Source organism: Ooceraea biroi, chromosome 6, assembly GCF_003672135.1.
Source record: "Ooceraea biroi isolate clonal line C1 chromosome 6, Obir_v5.4, whole genome shotgun sequence".
Classification (NCBI taxonomy): domain Eukaryota; kingdom Metazoa; phylum Arthropoda; class Insecta; order Hymenoptera; family Formicidae; genus Ooceraea; species Ooceraea biroi.
In genome coordinates, this window is record NC_039511.1 from 1,807,214 (window position 1) to 1,824,619 (window position 17,406).

A 17,406-nucleotide genomic window follows, 5' to 3' on the forward strand; every position below is an offset into this window, starting at 1 on the left:
TCGTGTTTGTGTTCATTGCAGAAGGATTAACACACCTTCCATAGGTAACTCTTGGGGATCTCAAGTGCTCCTTTGTTCAAACGTTCATCTAACCACGACTGTGACGACGAGCAAAAGATTTGTCCGTGGAAAACTCTTTTTGATCGATCACAAGTGGCAATCAATCTCACCAATTGATCGTTACTTCGAAACTGCATTCTCGTATTACATGCAAAACGTATCGGATCACAATATATCGGATCGCGTGCGAGGCGCGGGGTGAGAAACAATATGCGCGCAGAAGATGAGGACGGAAGAGGACGGGGAATCGGCGCAGGGGGCAAGGGAGAGAACGGGGGGAGGAGGGACGCATAGAGAGGGAAGTGTTTGCGTTGCAAGCAGTCGGGCAGGTTTACGGTACTTGCCGGCCTGCCCGGCAGCTCTGACGTCACATCCTGCGCGGGCGGACATCCGGTTTCGCTGCCGGACTCCTGCCCCAGAGCGATAACAAAATCTATGCTTGTTAAGAAAAAAAGGAGAAAGAGAGCAAGAAAGACAACGTGGGACGGAGGGAGAGGGATGGACAACAGAGCACCCCCACTGCCTCGATCTGTCCTTATCGCAATACCGAGTAATCCTACCGTGAAATCAGTGACAATTATTGTTTATTCGAGATCACGTGGTAGCAGTAATTATTCTACATTCTAAAAATAGCAATTATTAAAAATAATGATGCGTTGATATTCCATCGATAAAGGGGAGGGGGATTCCATCGAATGCTATTCACAGATAATCTACTAATTACTTAATTTTTTTCTGAACTAGGATATTTCGCGTTGAAATTCAAGCTCTTGTTCTGGCTTCTAATTTTACTTTTGGCGCAATATTGGATCTCTTTTTTTATGTAATTAGATATTCCTCGCTCTTCGTGCAATCGCGGTTCATTTTCATGCAAGAGTTTCTTCACCAAAGTCAGCTTTTTTACGCTCGGGGTCTTCCCTCGTGGGAAGTTCGCGGAGGCACTCCCACGAACGCAGCCGGAAATCGCGGCGCATTTATTTATCAAACACGGCCACGCCGAGTGCGCGTTACGCATTTCTGGTCAAACGAGTCTGACCGCCCGCGCTCAGGCCTTGCTTGGGCATTACATGCTCGCAGTTTTTCGCCGCGAGGACGTCGAAAACATGACAATTAGGGCCCGTGTTATCACCGTGTCGCCGTGTCGTCGCCCTCATTACTCCATCAACGTGTCTTCCGCATCGAAACCTCGATAAACCCCCCGGCGGATGGATCGGCCAGCAGGTAATCCGGTGTTTTACGATCGCGCGCTCACGATTGCGTATGCGCAAATTCAGCACGAATTACGACAATTCAAATTTGATTTTTGCCGCTGAACGCACTCTCAAATTAGACGATGCGCAGTAATGCGCAGTAACATGGTGCAAGTTGCAGCTTAACCCGTGACTACGTCGCGACTCCGTCTGAGGGAATCCCGAGAGGATTAAAGTTCCCGTGGTGCGAGAAACATGATGATGGACCCAGCCGGGGCCTTACGAGGAACTCGGTCCCCTGCGCACGGCTGACCGGCCGTTTTTCGTTTGGTGCACATGAGTTTACGGTGCTCCGAGCTCCAACGTCGCTTCTCTCTTTCTCCCTCAAGGAAGGGCGACGACAAATATTTGTCCCATTATTATTTTACGGCGGCGCTTTGTCGCGCGGTATTAAGAGTTTATGGGCCCTCTAAGAGAAATATGCAATGGGCGGTCTGTCTCTTGTGAAAAACAAGGGTACCTCTTACCGATTTACGAGGTCGGCGTTATTCGCCATTGTGCGCTCTCTTCCCGCAGCCATTAGTTATTGTCTCAACGAGAAAAGTTACCGTTTCTTTAAAAACTATTAAAAATACTTCATAATTATATAGAAATATTATTATACCAATAATATTACTGATAACAAAATATAATTAATAACAAAATAAAATGTGTTATTAATAAGAGTAATTCATCATCTCTTCATTAACTTCACTGTCGAAAACTCGCAAAACAAAATCCGACGGAGACCTCCATCGCAAATTCCATCTACATTACCAATCATTTTAAATGTGCGTATCGCTCACGCACGCACGACTCACACCGTTATCTGCGTCAAAATAAAATTTCTTCCGGGGGGCGGCGAGCGAGGGAGGGCCTGAGGCGCAGAAAAATGTACGTGTCACGTCGCGAATTGTTCGCGGTGCGAATCACAGATGGCATTAGTTCGCGGAACGGCGTGCACCGCGCGTGTACGGAGGCGTGCGTACGTACGTGCGTGCGTACAAGTACGCGTTCGTTCGCGACGGACGAACGCGATGCCGCGCGGGACCGCGCCGAGAAGCGCATAGCGCGGGTGCGGTTGCACGCAGCCACTGGCGCACGGATTGACCAACGGTAGTTAACCCTCGCGCGATCCGCTTGCGAGAGATCTGTGAAGAAAGAATTTGTCGTCATTAAATGACCTTTGGTCATTAATCCTCCACTTTAACTTCCAGGTAGCTTCTTTTCGTGCACACGCGGGCGATTGCCAGCGGAACGAAAGAAGCCCTGCGACTGGATTGTTTAATGATCTTAATGAGATCACTATAAGCGCATTAATTGCAAAATTATATTGCGGGTAGAATTCGAGAGGCCACGTGTCTTCGTTATTGACGATATTAATTTACTGATCGTTAAGCCCGCCGTTTGGCTTCGCCATTCGCGAATCGGGACATTGAAGGCAGAGGTATACGATCATTATTGATCATAAATCTCTCGTGAAAGTAAAACCGTTGACTGCAGCGTTAAGGATTTTTCCTTTGCGCCAACACGGCCGAATCGCGGCGCAGCAAATCGAAAATCCGCGCTGGAGCGAAAGCGGAACACGCGAGGAGCACACAAGCCGCTTATTTTCCCGTTCGGAACAATCCCCGTATTCCGCGCATTAATTACCGCACCAAGCCGATCGGCTTTACAGCGGTATTACACGCGGAACAATCGCGAGTCACGACGTTTCCTTATGGAACCCATAAAATATTGCACGGCAGTTTGTTATAATACCTCGTATACGCTTTCCTCTCCGTCCTTCTCCCTCGATTCACCGTCACCTACACTGCCCTCCGCATCAGCGACTCTCATCCCGTTGCTTTGACATTAATCCCGTTAAATCGAAACCCCCCGAAATCTCATTTTTCCACATTAAGAGATTAATCCTGCTCGATCGATTTTAATGAATTACGATTTTTTCGAGAAACCTCCAAAAAATAGGAACGTCGGAAGCCGTATTCTGAGAACGCTACCTCGCAAATCTGGGAGTCTCGGGTATCCCGGGATAACTTTTTAAGTGGGATAATCAGTAGAGTGTCTCGAGAAACAAAGCCTGGAAATCTGGTCTTGAGTGGTTTTACGGAGGAGGCGCGTCGCGGTTATCGTGAAACGCATCAAATGGCACAGACGTTCCTTAATGACTGGTTAACATCCCTGCGTGCAACAGAAACGACTCGGCTCGGCTGGCATCGCAGAACGATCGCTGATGTGTTTTGACAGACCGTACACGTCTGGCACACGCAGATAACCATGCGAGTTGGGGGCGTTTTCGGGGCGGCTTTGATTCTCCTGGGGCACACGATGCATGTTCACACGAGCGCGTCCAAGAACGTCCACTCGGAGACGTCGGAGTTCAGTTAGGTGGTTGAGTAGATAGATATGAGCCTCTGCAGCCCGAAGAACATCTTACTTATCTCTTTTAACGACCTGTCTACACGATGAATTCGATTCCTGACGCATCTATTCTTTCTGTATGTTTTTCCGTTTCTCTGGTTCCTTTTTATTCTCTACGAAAATAGTAGTTTGAGATTCCGCTATTTAGGTGGGATCAAAATATCCGCGATTGTACAGTATGTCTCTGATGAAATGTTGTATTGTTAAAACTATGTATAAACTGTGTACTGTTCAAAATTTCAAATTGAAATTTTAGTCGAGCGATAATTCTCTCGGTAGTCACTTGACGTTGGTGTAGATTTCATCGTCCGATGAAAAACATAATGCGTTTTCTTTTTCTGTCCGTCCATGCCAACATTTGTCAATCGTGACAAACTGTCCCTCCCATGGGAGCAGGATGCATTTTTCAAAAGACAAAGGGAAGAAAGGATTTGTTTTGCTAATCGATTGCGCGCCGTGAGCCCTAAGTTTTCCCAGGACTCATTTTAGGACCTGAGACGATGCGCTTCGCACGCTTTATCCGAGTTCATAAACATCCATTTATGGATGCTGCCTCGATATATACACTGCAAACATATACAACGGATGGGAAAAAGTATTCGCACGGTCAACCTTTCTCGGAATAATTCTAGGAGCGGAAAATCACGGAGAAAAATATTTACCGCGACGCATTTTCAAAGCATCATCATCTCTCTTTATCTTAACATCCTCCGAATTGTGCAACCCTCGCAAGTGAAATTCTCAAACAGATTTGCGGCAAAGAGGACTGCAAGAAGGGAACGACAAAAAATGAAGCCTCATCGTCTTGACGGTGAACGTTTAGGATTTCAGGCAGAAACGGCAACGAATTACCGTAATCCTCAGCTACCGACGTACAGCCACGGGCTCATTGACATGAGCCGCGAGCAACGTTCACGAAGTGGGCCGCCGCGACGACGGCGATGACGTTCGAGGCACGATAAAACCCGCATGGGGCGTGCGCGCGCTCGCTCCTCCGGCGTGGCGTTTCCGCTCCGGCTTGCATGGGAAAATAACCGCCTTTTCACCTCTTATCACCGTCCGCGACCCCACGGGAGGAGGGCTGCAGGACGCGGGCTGTTCAGCTGCCCGTCCCGACCGCGCAGGAAAACCGCCAGCGTTTGGACAGGACTCTGGTCCCTCGCGCGCGTAAAGCCTTGCACCAGGTGCAAGGACGAGACACGACGAGTCGCCGGCTCGTAATCGCTTTGCGACGGAGATAGGACGGATGTGCGCGGACTATCTCCGGGAAAAGGAAGAAGCCATGGGGACTTTCCGTCGCTCATCTCTCTTCTCCGAAAATCTTCGTGATATCGTCATTGGGACCGAGCCTAACGAACGATCTTGAGAATCTCGAGAAAATACTCCATACAAAGTTGCACATGGGGCTCGCGACATTGTCATCCGACAGCATTCGATAGCTAGTCTTACGGTGCTAAAGTTTCACGATAGTTCAAAGGTCGAGAGACGCGATTTAAATTATCGAATTTGGGAATTATTGGAAATTCTCTTGGAAATTCTCGAGTTGACAAGTTACAAAAGTTACATCTTGTTAACAGAAGCAGACTCAGGGCGCGAATTATTTTTTTTCTATGGGGTATCGGATGCCCGGCGATGGTCTGGATCCCTGTCACGCCTGCAGCGCGCTGGCGGTTATCGTTGTATTGACCTGATTAGAGTTCCGTGACGTCATTATCGCGAGAAGGCGAGGCAGAGGCAAGGGAGAAAAGGGATCGTGACACGGGAGATGACGGAACGAACGCCCGGCACCGGCCAAGGTGCAGAGCGAGTGGCTGTTAACAATGCAGAAGTTTTATCTCCGCGTCCTTGGCTAATCTCTCGCCGCAAGAGAGATTGCTCTATCAACGACGTGAGTTATACTCCACGCTCTCTCGCTACTCGACACACGCGCGATTATCACTCCGACGTAAGGACCATCGTCGACCTCCCGAAGTGGGTGAGAAAGCCTGGCGTCCTTGCGCGGTGCCCATAATCTTCGGGGGGACTCCACCCCCGATCTTGAAGCGGTCTCCACGAGGAGAGCGGAGACTTATGCTCTCTCCAACAAATTCTGCTTCGTGAACGAAATGTTTGATTTGAGCGTGATGGCGAATCTTTGGATAATCAGTCTCTTATTCATCGTTTGATCTTAAGCTGATATATCTTCAGCTGAACAAAGGTTTTCGCGGTTTAACTCGCGCTGGGAATTAAAGTTGCGTCACACCGTGTGACGACAGCGTGCGCATGTGTGTGTCCTGCACGAGAAAATCAAACGCATCTAATCAAACGGTGATCTAATCAAAGAGACATCCGTATTTAGCGAGCATGAGGAGAATCCAGCGGGCCAACAAACTGGTTTGATTTCTTGCGTGCCGCATCAGTATCACTCTTTCTTTCTCTCTACTTCTCTCCTTCTTCTCTTTCCGCTCTGTACATGGCGCGTTTATGCCTGTACGAGAGACGCATAAACGTCCGCGTGCATTTGTAGAAACCGTAAATGCGTGGCGATGCGTTACGTCGGGGCCGCACTGCGAAGCGCTATCGCGCGCAGCGACCGCCGGGCGATACCTTATCTGAACTAGTTGCAAGCCAACAGTGGTTCTCAAGCGTGTCGGCAGACTTTTCTTTCTGCACTACGTGTGCAATAACAATGAATAATTCTACCGTGAAATTGGAACGATTTCAAATTTATTTTAATATAAATTGCTCTTAATTCCAGAATTAATTGCAAGTCTTTTTCAAGCTTCAATATTGAAGAAAGCAAAAAGAGACAACGCGATTAATCAGAATTATTAACCGGAAATGATCGAGTATTGAAGCTTCCGGGGGAGGATTGGAGGAGAATCGGTCGCGAGGGGTGACGTTTACTCACTTGGGCGTACACGCGATCCGTAGGTAAACAGGGCGTACGGATCGGTATGGAGAATCGTGTCGGGTGTCGGAACCCGAAGAGATTCTTATCTGGATGATACCCTGACGTCCGCGCACACACACATGCGCTTCATTAGGCGTCCGCCGTCGTCACACGCTGTCGTCCTGCCTGCTCAAAGGTCGAATATCAACGGCCGCACGTTAAATGTTCCATCAGTCCGAACGAAAAAATTTATTACTCCGACAGGGTAGACTACCGCCGAAGCTGCCGCATTCCGAAATTCAAAGTTATTCGATTGGAATCGAATCTTACTTACAAAAGATATCGTAATCTCGTTTAATTATCAGTGTCAAGTGTCCGAGTAGCTAAAGCTGGAATCGAATGTCTACGCTAACGCAAATTTCTCAAAGTTAATGTCTGATAAGGGAGGAAGGGTGTGATTCGCTGGACGGTCGACATCGGCGAAAATCAGCTCGTTAAGAGAATTCAAAGCCCGAGCCATTTGCATCCGCAAGACGTAACGACGCAATATATCCGCCGACGGCCTGCACGGTTATAGAGAACGCATCGCCACCATAAAAGCGACCACTAACTGCGGCCACCTAACTACGAGGCGCGCAACCGAGACTCGCTTTATTCCTCAGCCCGCCAATAAATCACGAACAATAATACGCGGCGCGCGCGGACAATGGTAAGTACGTAGTGGTGCATAATCGCTGAAATAAGAGACGCGGAATTAGCCGTATTTCTCAGCCGGGAGATCAACTCCAACTTAGACGCGGAGGACACCGTAACTTCCAAGCGACTTTGGAATTCGGTGCCGCTTCTGCACTTCTAAATCTCCAAACAATTACCGGAAGCAAAAGCTGTTTTTAAAAGAACCAAAAAGCTGGCTGGCCTCGAAGATACCTAACTATAGCGTCCGTCCCAAGAAGAGTGCCCAAGCGTCGAGGAGGAAGTGCGCGCGGGTTCTGCCGCACGCGGGCGGAAAGTGCATATTGCCCCGTGCACGCTGTGTCGCGGGGTGTTCGTAATGCGCGCGGCTCAAGTCAGGTTCGTCAGGCCACCGGTATATCACGAGATAAGTCCTATCGCTCGCTCGCTCGGGCGCTCGCGCGCGGCTGGGTACACCGCGGGGCCCGATAGAGAGCCACCCACCATTTCGCGCGGCACCAAGATAGAAAGCCGGTGTACGAGCCAGATATCGGTCGGCGTTTAGTCGTTCTCCGCGTGGTGCATTACTACGCGCTCCGCACTTTCGTCAGATCCGAAGAAGTGGTCGCGAGTGCCGTCGGCGCGGTGCGCGATTCGACCGTGAACGTGGACCCTCTTTCTCCTCCGTCTTCCGTGGTCTTCCGGTTTCTCCTCCTCGCCCTACGGGTCGCCGCGGATCCGGAGCGAGACCGTCCGCGGCGGTTACGTACGCCGGTCTTCGAAGGAGACCGACTTCCGGTCGAGACGCGACGAGACGGAGACGCCGACCCTCCCGAGGTGGGAGAAAGCGGAGACGCGCGAGTTCCGCGCGAGCGTGCGATTGCGACAGCGAGGGACGTGCCCCGGAATTGTGTCGGCGATTTGCCTCCCCGGTGAAATTGCCGCGTCTGTGAAACCGCGTCGGGAAACGACGCAGCAAATCAAGCGAAATCTCTCTTCGAGATAAGTCGGAATGCATGTAGCGGTCCAGCAGGAAACAAACCGAAAAAGTAATCTATTCTTGGGTGCCCGACGGAGACGTCGACGTCTTTCCGCGGATTATCGCGGTGGCGCGAAAAAAACGCTATTGCCGGCGATTACTAGCGAGAAAAAAAATGCAAGAGCGGAAGTGAATCAGGGCGGAAGGCGCAACGTGCGACGGACGCGCCGTGGAAAATGATTCGCTGAGCTGCACGTATCCGCCGAACGGAATATTATATTTTCGCCGCGGATCAGGGAAATGTGATGGTGTTTATTTCCTGCGTTGCGCTATCGCGTCTCGGACTGCATTACGAAATACCTACTCGTTCTTATCGTGATTTTTTCCACGCGGCCGGGGCAAATAACGAGTGCAATTGGGATGTATTTTCTATATCCGTACGTATACTATGTCGTACGTACGACAAAATATAATTTTGCTTCTCGGAATAGCTGCTTTTATCTACGACCTCGTTTCAAATCCATTTTATTACAGAAATGCATACGTGCGCGCGCGCGCTCAGTAATCTTCTTGGCGACAAGAACGCTTTTACACTTGACTCAAGTGAAAGAGATGACATAAAACTTGAAGCAAGGAGAATTCAAGTAATCGCGTTAATTATAAGAGTTAATTATAACAAATTTACCAATCCAGCTACGTTTCCGCTTCAAATGCGAACGGGGACCTGTTAGTCTCTGTACAGGTTAAATATTTTTATAGCGCGTTCGCGTTCGGAATTGCCAATTCGTACTAAATGTTTATGAAATGTTGCACCGTGCGTCGATTACGCGCACGAGCGTGCAGGCCGTTAAATATGCTCATGTACGATAGCCTTGAGCGAAAAACCTCGCATATTCCTCGCCGGGGGCCGCAAGTTTCATCGCGAATTGCACGACGAGCGTTCTGGGAAGCTTTTTTACCATTTTTGCAATTTGTAGAAGACCCTTTCCCCAATTTTTTCAGCAAATTTAGAAGAATTTGAAAGTAATTATATTTTTAAACAGTCACACGCATACATCACGATGGCTTTCTTATGTGGTTCTCCGGTGACACCCGGTATACCGGCTCGCCCGCACTCCGTCGCGTTGAACGCTGTGGCCCAAGACGTTTTGTACTTGCACGAACTACACCACGGCGAGTCGTTTCAGAAAACTCGAAAACAATGCTCACCGCCGACTCGAAATGACGTAACAGCGACGATTACCTGCGGCATGGAGTAATCATTTTTGCGACACACGAGGTCTTTCGGTGCTAATAACGCTAACGGGGAATACTTTTAATTTAGCTAAGAACCGACCGTGCCACGTCGTTCCGATTATTCCGGTTTCGCAATATGATCAGAATTAAGGAATGTAGGCTGGCCTAAATTTGATTTTTGAAGAATGTAATATTTATCGAATGTGTATAATTTTTTTATTAAAGTGTTAAAATTTATAGGGTAATTAAAAAATAGATTTTTTAATTTTGTTTCAAAATATATCTTGTTATTTTTATGATTTGTGGGAATTATTAAATTTTGGACTTTTTTGATCACGAATATTTATATCGCGTTTTAGTGACGAATTGTTCATCGTGATAATCGCGCACGATAATATACACGAGATCAGTAAAATACGGAATAACAAAGTGCAAGCTCGCATGGGTTTTCATTTTCAACTCGCTTGCTATTCGTCGGCAACGGCTCGCCCGTATTAGCTACCTTTACGTAACAAAGAGCGACGTCGAATTTCCATATGGTAAATCGATTCCTTGAACTAAATGACGTGGCCGGCGATGACATGCGACGGAGCTGTCAAAATAATAATTAACTCGTCATAAAATATCTTCTCATTATATTCCTTCCTTTCGAAATCGTTACCTTAATCGAACACATTCCATTTTCCTGAGCTCCAAAACGCTCATCATAAAAGAAAATTAATCAATCATTCTAAAATCACCTAAAAATAACGATCATTAACACTTCTGCGTCGAACTTAGTCTTCACAATTGAGACACGAATATTTTTTAAAGGCCACGACGCACTCGAAAGTACGACGACATTTTTCCCCGTAATCTCCCGACCTAACGCAAGGAGGATTAGTGCAATACTTTCCCCGGGGAGATCCTTCGAACGGTTCTTTCGAACGCTTGACCTTTCTCCACTGGAAATGACTTTTCCTTTCCGAAAAATCCTCTCCGAGCATTTAATGGTCCCGCGTGAAACGCGTCATTATCTTCTCGTCTCCATTACGACAGGGCGCCGGCTACCTATGCTACTGCCGCTGCAAGTGCAACAGCGTCTGCCAGATGACAGGGTGAAACCAGCATAATTCACGATCGTGCGATAAGGAACGGGCTAGAGAACCAGAAGAGGGAGAGAGAGAGAGAGAGGGACGGCGTCATACTGAGAGGACAAAAATATTTTGACGCACGAATTCCGAGGAGATACGTGTGGTATGGTCAAAATATGTAGTCCTCCTACGCCGTAACTGTATCTACTTCCAAGACGAGTGTGACTAATGTAATACCCAAATGCAAGACGATCGTATGGGAAGAGATATCAAACTCCGAGAAATTAATCGCCGCGATGCAAGCAACCAGAAATTCAGATCAGACTCAATCAAACTCGGATCAGGCTCAATCAGATGATATTGAAATCAATTTGCATAACGCGAAGGCTGAATTGTATAAAACAAATTAAAGAGATGATTCAAGCGCAATATTTTTTAAATAATTTTTTAACGCGTGGTATCTCGCTTGCAGCAAAATAGCGTACGAAAAGTCGACACGTAGTGATCGATCAGATTGGGAACAATTAAGGCGATCGTGGCGAGTGGGTTAACAGGCAAATTTAAACGAAGGCGGAGCGAGCTAGTAGGGAGACCTTGATTCCCCATAACGGGCCATTCCCTTGCACTGTAGCGGCCATTTTGGAGCATCCGTGCCATCTTCCTCCTATAAACCCATCCTTCCTATCGTTCTCCTCTATCTCCTCTATCTCCGCGTAATCTCCTGACCGTTTCAATCATCACGATAACGCTAAAGCCTGATAACGCGCTGCGCACGCTGTCACGTTCGGAATCCCGCTTGTCCAAGAAATGGAAAATAACTGTGCGATTAATCGATTATAATTATAATTTTGTCAATTCGAAACGCTCCAAGGAGAGTCTCGATTGTATCATCGAGATTAAAAACGTTATTCGTCGTATTTTCTGTTTGGCATTCACAAATATCAAATTTGGTGAAAATACAAGTAAGGTCAAAATACAAGCGCAATTAAACTGCTGTTAGAAATCTCATTATCGACAATTGCAACATTGAGTGAGTGGCCATTAGCGGCGAGACAAAAGAAAGGGACACTGAAAAGAATATGATTCATAACAAGTTTCAAAGTCCTACTTCTCTGAATTTCTCAGCAACATAAACAATCAATTTTCATAACTTGTGTTATACAGCTTTTCCTTTTTTAATCGAAGAGAGCGAGCCGAGCAATAAAAGCGCAGCGTCGCTCTTGTAAAAAAAATGAAGCTTAATCACTTCAGAAGCTTTTACCAACAGAAAAATGTCCGTTGCATTTGAGCTTTACATATTACTTACATGCGGAAAAATTCACTGACGTCATGTTCGGTTGTGCACGCATATTTAACATACGAGTAAACTGCACAAGGCAGTGCGTGTCAAAGTCCCCATTTGTAAAATAGTAGACGGATTATCAGCAGCGTTAATAATGTGAATCATATCGCGGCTACGCAGAAAATCGAACATATTATTATTAGATTAATTTATTTTCGCGGGGGATAATCTAGCGACATGACACGACGATAACTCGACGCACGACCGGCTTGCTTGTCAGTAATTATGATAGAGCAAGAGAGAGAGAAACGCTTATCGGCTATTCGGTAATTACGAGAGATACGTTGCGCCGATCCGCTTCGGGACATACGATACGTGCAAAATTGCAAGTATCTCGGATCCGGAGAGAGAAAGTGAGAAAGAGAGAGAGAGACGATAAAATGCGTCCGCGACGATAAGGACCAATAACACAGTAATGGATGTGCTTCATCCGAGCTAATGATGTTGTCTAGCGCGACAGAAGTTTTATCATTGGGAAAAAGTAGTTATCGCGGCGCGAGGAGGCGCGCTGTTTGTGTCAAAAGTGGCTGAATCAGCCGTTTAGTAGCTCCACAGATTAATAACACATTCATTATGTAATTGATATTTTCAGCGAGCGTTCCTCCGCTCGTGCGAGCTAACTCTGCTAGATGCGCAAAAAAATGATTATGCGGTTTACGGATTGTTGATAATGGACACCGCAATGTTGTACGCGCGTCGCCGTTCCGATTGCGCAAATCAACGCCCGGAATATGTGTTATATGCCGATTTATCTCAGGCAGATTTCGAGATACGCCACGCTCAATTTCATCAGCGACACGTCGCACCGTTTAATTCGCGTGGACGGATGTGGTCACCGCTGCATCCGCGTTTCATCACGCTTCTTCCTTCTGAACTAGATTCCCTCGACTTTTATCGCCGCTACCGCTGATAACGATCGGAATAAAAGGAATCCCTTTGAGGGAAATCTCACCTTGTGCGAGATCTGGCCAGGCCTTGTCAAGCGGGCGCCAATTTGATCCACCACCAGAACGGATGTTGCACAACACGAAGGGGGATCGCAAATCCACCCGGAATCGCGACACCAATAATAACGGCCGGGACGAAGAATGCACTGCTGCTGCGTTATCGAGCGACGTTAATTACAGCATGGCTATCGAGACACAAAGTTATAACTTTCAATATACAGCCCGAGCCGTGTAACTCTCAGCACGGCTCGATTATTTCTGCCGCTGCTGGTCCATCGGATCGGCTCAAGCTTTCATGCTGGGTCCGATCGTTTGATCCGATTGATCCGAAAGGATCCACGGATTATCACGGTCTATCTTTTAGGGATCTTTTACGTGCCTTCCCCCAGGGGAAGGACGATCTTCCAGGAGCTTTTCAGAAAAATGTCTTTTTCGCTCTGTCTTCCCGTTAGAAATTTTTCAATGTTCGATTCAGCTTTGAGTACCGCGAACAATCCTGAATAATCCTGAGCATCAGGAACGTTCGACTGTCTTACAATTAGGGCACAAGCGGAGAGTTGTTCAGTTACGTGATTCACCGTACATGAAAGAACTAGGACGACGCGACGGAGGATGACGGCGGCGACTATTACCCGGCACGAAGATGACGATGATTTAGTGTACATCGGTTTACATGAACCATGACTTTTGTGCGCCACCGTGACCCCACCGTTGAACCCGACGCAAGCACAAGTACCCGACTGTATCCAGGCGAATTCAGGCCTTCAGCGAAGGCGACTCGATAGTCAGCGATCATCTCTAAATCTTTCCCAATGACGAAACATTTTCTCCGTGAAAATTCCAGCTTCCCTTTGTTCTCCGCAAAATGAGAGAGGGGAGGTCTTCCTTCGAGCTCGAACTCGAACTCGTTATTTCAACGGTAACTATTACGGTCAGTCGCGCAGTTATTAACCACCGCGGACTTATATTGGCCGTTCGAATTTACGAGCTTCCGATTGGAGAGTAATTTTTGCGCTTATTCACTTTTCCGTTATTAAGTGGTTGCATGTTTTCCCGTTCGATCTACGAGCGCAGCCTCGAGATATGATATTTGCTTTCAACAGCAAATTAATTCACAAAAATAGGAAAGATACGCATCTAAAAGTCGCGCAATTTATTGAAACATGATTAAAGCCGGAGCTTGTCGCGATTGACCTGTCTGATGTTTTTGTGATAAGCATGTTCGCCAATTCTGGACGATAAGAGTATACTCTTATCTCAGTGTTTGTTTATCGGTTTTCAGTATTAGAATTTGTTATAGATTATAATCTATAACAAATTCTAATACTGAAAACCGATAAACAAACACTGAAATCGTACGATCATTATTTATATATAATTCGCTAATCTACATAAGCTACGAAGCTGACACATCGCAGGAATTGTGCATATAGCAAGAAAAACAAAAAGAAAAATACAAGATCAAACTTCAACCGGAAAAGATGCATAAAACTACGTAAACGTAAATGATGCTATCGCTGTCTATAAAGTAAGTTTGAGCCGAGCAAACTTTGATAGTCGAAAATCTGATAACGATCCAATATTGATTTTTAAAAGTTGGAAAATGAACGGAAGTTCCACGGCAAACGAAAACAGGAGAAATAATATAATCTTTAACTAAACTAAATTTACATTCTGAAATCTTTTTACATGTAACAACAATGTCGCGTGCTGATTTATCGTTAAAACATTACCTACTTCAACAAACGTTCTGTTGAACATTTTCGCGCAGTAAGACGATGTAAGACGACGCTCGCGGTAGTTTGTAATGGAAAAATATAAGAGTTTCGCTTTTTCGTATATTTTTATCAACTGACCGAAACTGAAAACATCTCGCATGGACGGCACTTGACACTTTGCACTCTCGACGTATTTGCGCAAAGATGATTACGAAATGGAACGTACGAAATCGCTCGACTCGGCACGATAACATCTCTCTCATCTGCTTGGTATAAAATATTATATTTATTATCCCGATGCATGTTCGCTCTCGTTTTTCTGTCTCTCCCTTCCTCTCTCTTTCTCTTCCTCTCACTGCAAGCGAGATTAATGTGCAAGTAAGCACGAGAAAAGATTTCAATATGAGCATCTCCAGAGTTTTTGATAAGTACAGATACATTTATGCAAACGCAGAATCGACGAAGAAACGAATGAAATCGCGCCGACCGACGTGCCGTCGTAGTTTTGTCAGCTCGAGGAGCCTCAAGGTTCGTCTTGTTACATCGCGGTATTAAAAACAAACGGTCCATCTGAATAGCCGCGCACCGTGAATCATAGGATCCCGATCCGACGATTGATTAACGCGCGCGATTCCTTTCGTTCATTAATAAAACTCTCAAACGAGCGCAATCTCATTTTGAAGCACATCCAGATCCAAGAATCTCGCGCGCATGCACTTGCAGTATTCCAGCAAAATCGCGAGATTGTACCGTATAATAATTCTGCGTGCTAAATGTAAAAAAACAAATGAAAATTTATTCCCCGCGATGCTCGCAAAAATAACTGCTAAAGTATCGTTTTAATTGCAGAAGTATTTGCATATGTCGGTTCTCACACACGAGGACAAGCGATAGTGGGAGGACTTAGTTACTCCGTTATCGTAATTACCACGCGTGCAACTGCTCTCTTCGAACCACAGTCAACAAGCTGATACCTTGGACGAGCGTCCTGCAACGGCGTCCAAAAAACTTTCTACCCCTTCGAATCGAAAGCTCGACGATGACAAAACTCGTCCTGCTCACGAAATGACACGGGCACTGAAATGACTCAGCAGACACGTGACGCATCGAGCAAGTTTAAATAGAAATAATGGCGACCCTGGCGATCGAACCGATAAAATTCAGCCGTTCGAAGGAATGTAGCTAAAGTGAACGCGCGTTGCAGGTACCAGCGGGAGCGAAGTGCACTTTGCATTATCGATAATGGATGTCTCGGTGACACCACTGTCAAGAAAATTCTGAACGGTTATCCTTAATAGAATAATAATAAAACTTTATAACTTGCCGTCTTCTTCTATTTTTCTATTTCCTTAAAATCGGATATGAATTTCTCAGTCTATTAGTGCATATGTAGAACTATTTCGAATTTGAAGTACGAGTGGAAACACAAACTATGTGGCTTTCCCTTCCCTCCCCATTTGTGAAAGTTCTCCACAAAACCTTATGCGGCCTCGCTGTGGTGCCTAATGACGGTATATAATATTTGAAAGCATTAAATCATTATATCTCGTAGTTAGCACCATTGTTTTCATTACTAATTACCAGAGGCATCACAATAGTCAATAATTATTATATAATTATTATCGCAAGTAAATACACTCAATTATCGTAGACGATCATTACCGTCTGATTATCGTGCGGTGCAGTTTCATAAAAAATACAGACCAATTATCATACCGCGCCAGCTGTGATCATCGTAAATGCCATTTAAAATAGCCTTTCCTAAAGAATATCCAAAGCAGATTAAGCAGATTTCAGCCCACAAAATCAACGAACGGCGAGCACTACGCTCGGACGGCTCGAAACGCTCGATTAACGATTACAAGATCGGGGCCGGAAGTATTACGCGTTTCGGAACCGCGGAAATTCGGGGAGACAGCCGACACTTACGAGTACGAGTTGCAAATTCCAGCTCTTCCCGGTGATGCGACGCCAAAGGACGTCGCCGGAAGGACACTCGCGGCGGATGCGACGACAGGGTCGGGCGCAAGTCGGCGCGACGGCTGCTGTATCACCCGGAGGCGCGTGTGCACCGGCGGGCGTTATCGCGCGACCAGGGGCGGCGTTATCACTCTGATATCCGACGTATATACATCCTCCACGAGCGGCCCCGGGCTTCCAGTGACTCGCGGACCATCGGGCCAGTTGAGCGGCTTTGGCGACGTGCACCGTGGGTGCAAAAACACATGCCACCTCGGTGTCGTGCAATCTCGCCGCACCAGCGCGAGTCGGTGGCGCGATCGATCGCAGAGATCGATCGATTACGCGCGGCGCGCCTGGAGCGCGGATCCCGTATCCTGCCCTGCGCGAATGTTCGCGGGGAATAAAAAGGAGCGGTACTTACGGTACTCCCGATGTCGGTACTTGGCGGCCGGTTTCGCGTCGTCGTCACTCCTCCTTCTCTTCATTTTGCCCGCACGCTCGCTCGGTGGCCGCTTCGTGTTTGCCCTTTTCGTTCGTTCGTTTGCTTTGCCCTTTTCGGTCTGAAATTCGCACCGGATCCTGACCCGATTGCCGAGATGATACCGAGCGGAAACGCGCGCACTGGCTCGAGGGTAACTGCGGCGGGCTGTCTACGACAGGCGGGATCCTCGCGTATTGTCGTTCTTCCGCTTCCGCGCACGAAACGTCAATGATCGAGACCGAGATCGGGATCGGGAAAATGAGAAAGCGTCGTTCGTGTGTACGCCGATCGACGACTGGACGAAAATTAAGGTCCGGACTTTTGCCGCTATACGAGAACCCGAGCCACTGCTCTATGATCGGGAGCGAGGTTCGTGTATATTATGTACATAGAGCAAACGGAGCGAATGGAGGA

At 47.0% G+C, this 17,406-nt stretch overlaps 1 protein-coding gene across 3 annotated transcripts in view; it reads right to left on the reverse strand.

The window, feature by feature from the left end:
* LOC105276433 (box A-binding factor) overlaps positions 1-17,406 on the reverse strand; it is a 60,157-nt gene extending 42,751 nt beyond the window's left edge. Inside the window, exon 1 of one of the 3 annotated variants that reach the window (XM_011334030.3) lies at positions 16,933-17,406. In XM_011334030.3, the coding sequence (XP_011332332.1) occupies positions 16,933-16,996 (64 nt within the window). In that variant the 5' untranslated portion in view covers positions 16,997-17,406. The remainder of the gene's footprint in view (positions 1-16,932) is intronic. The other 2 variants (XM_011334032.3, XM_011334031.3) reach the window with 2 other exon arrangements.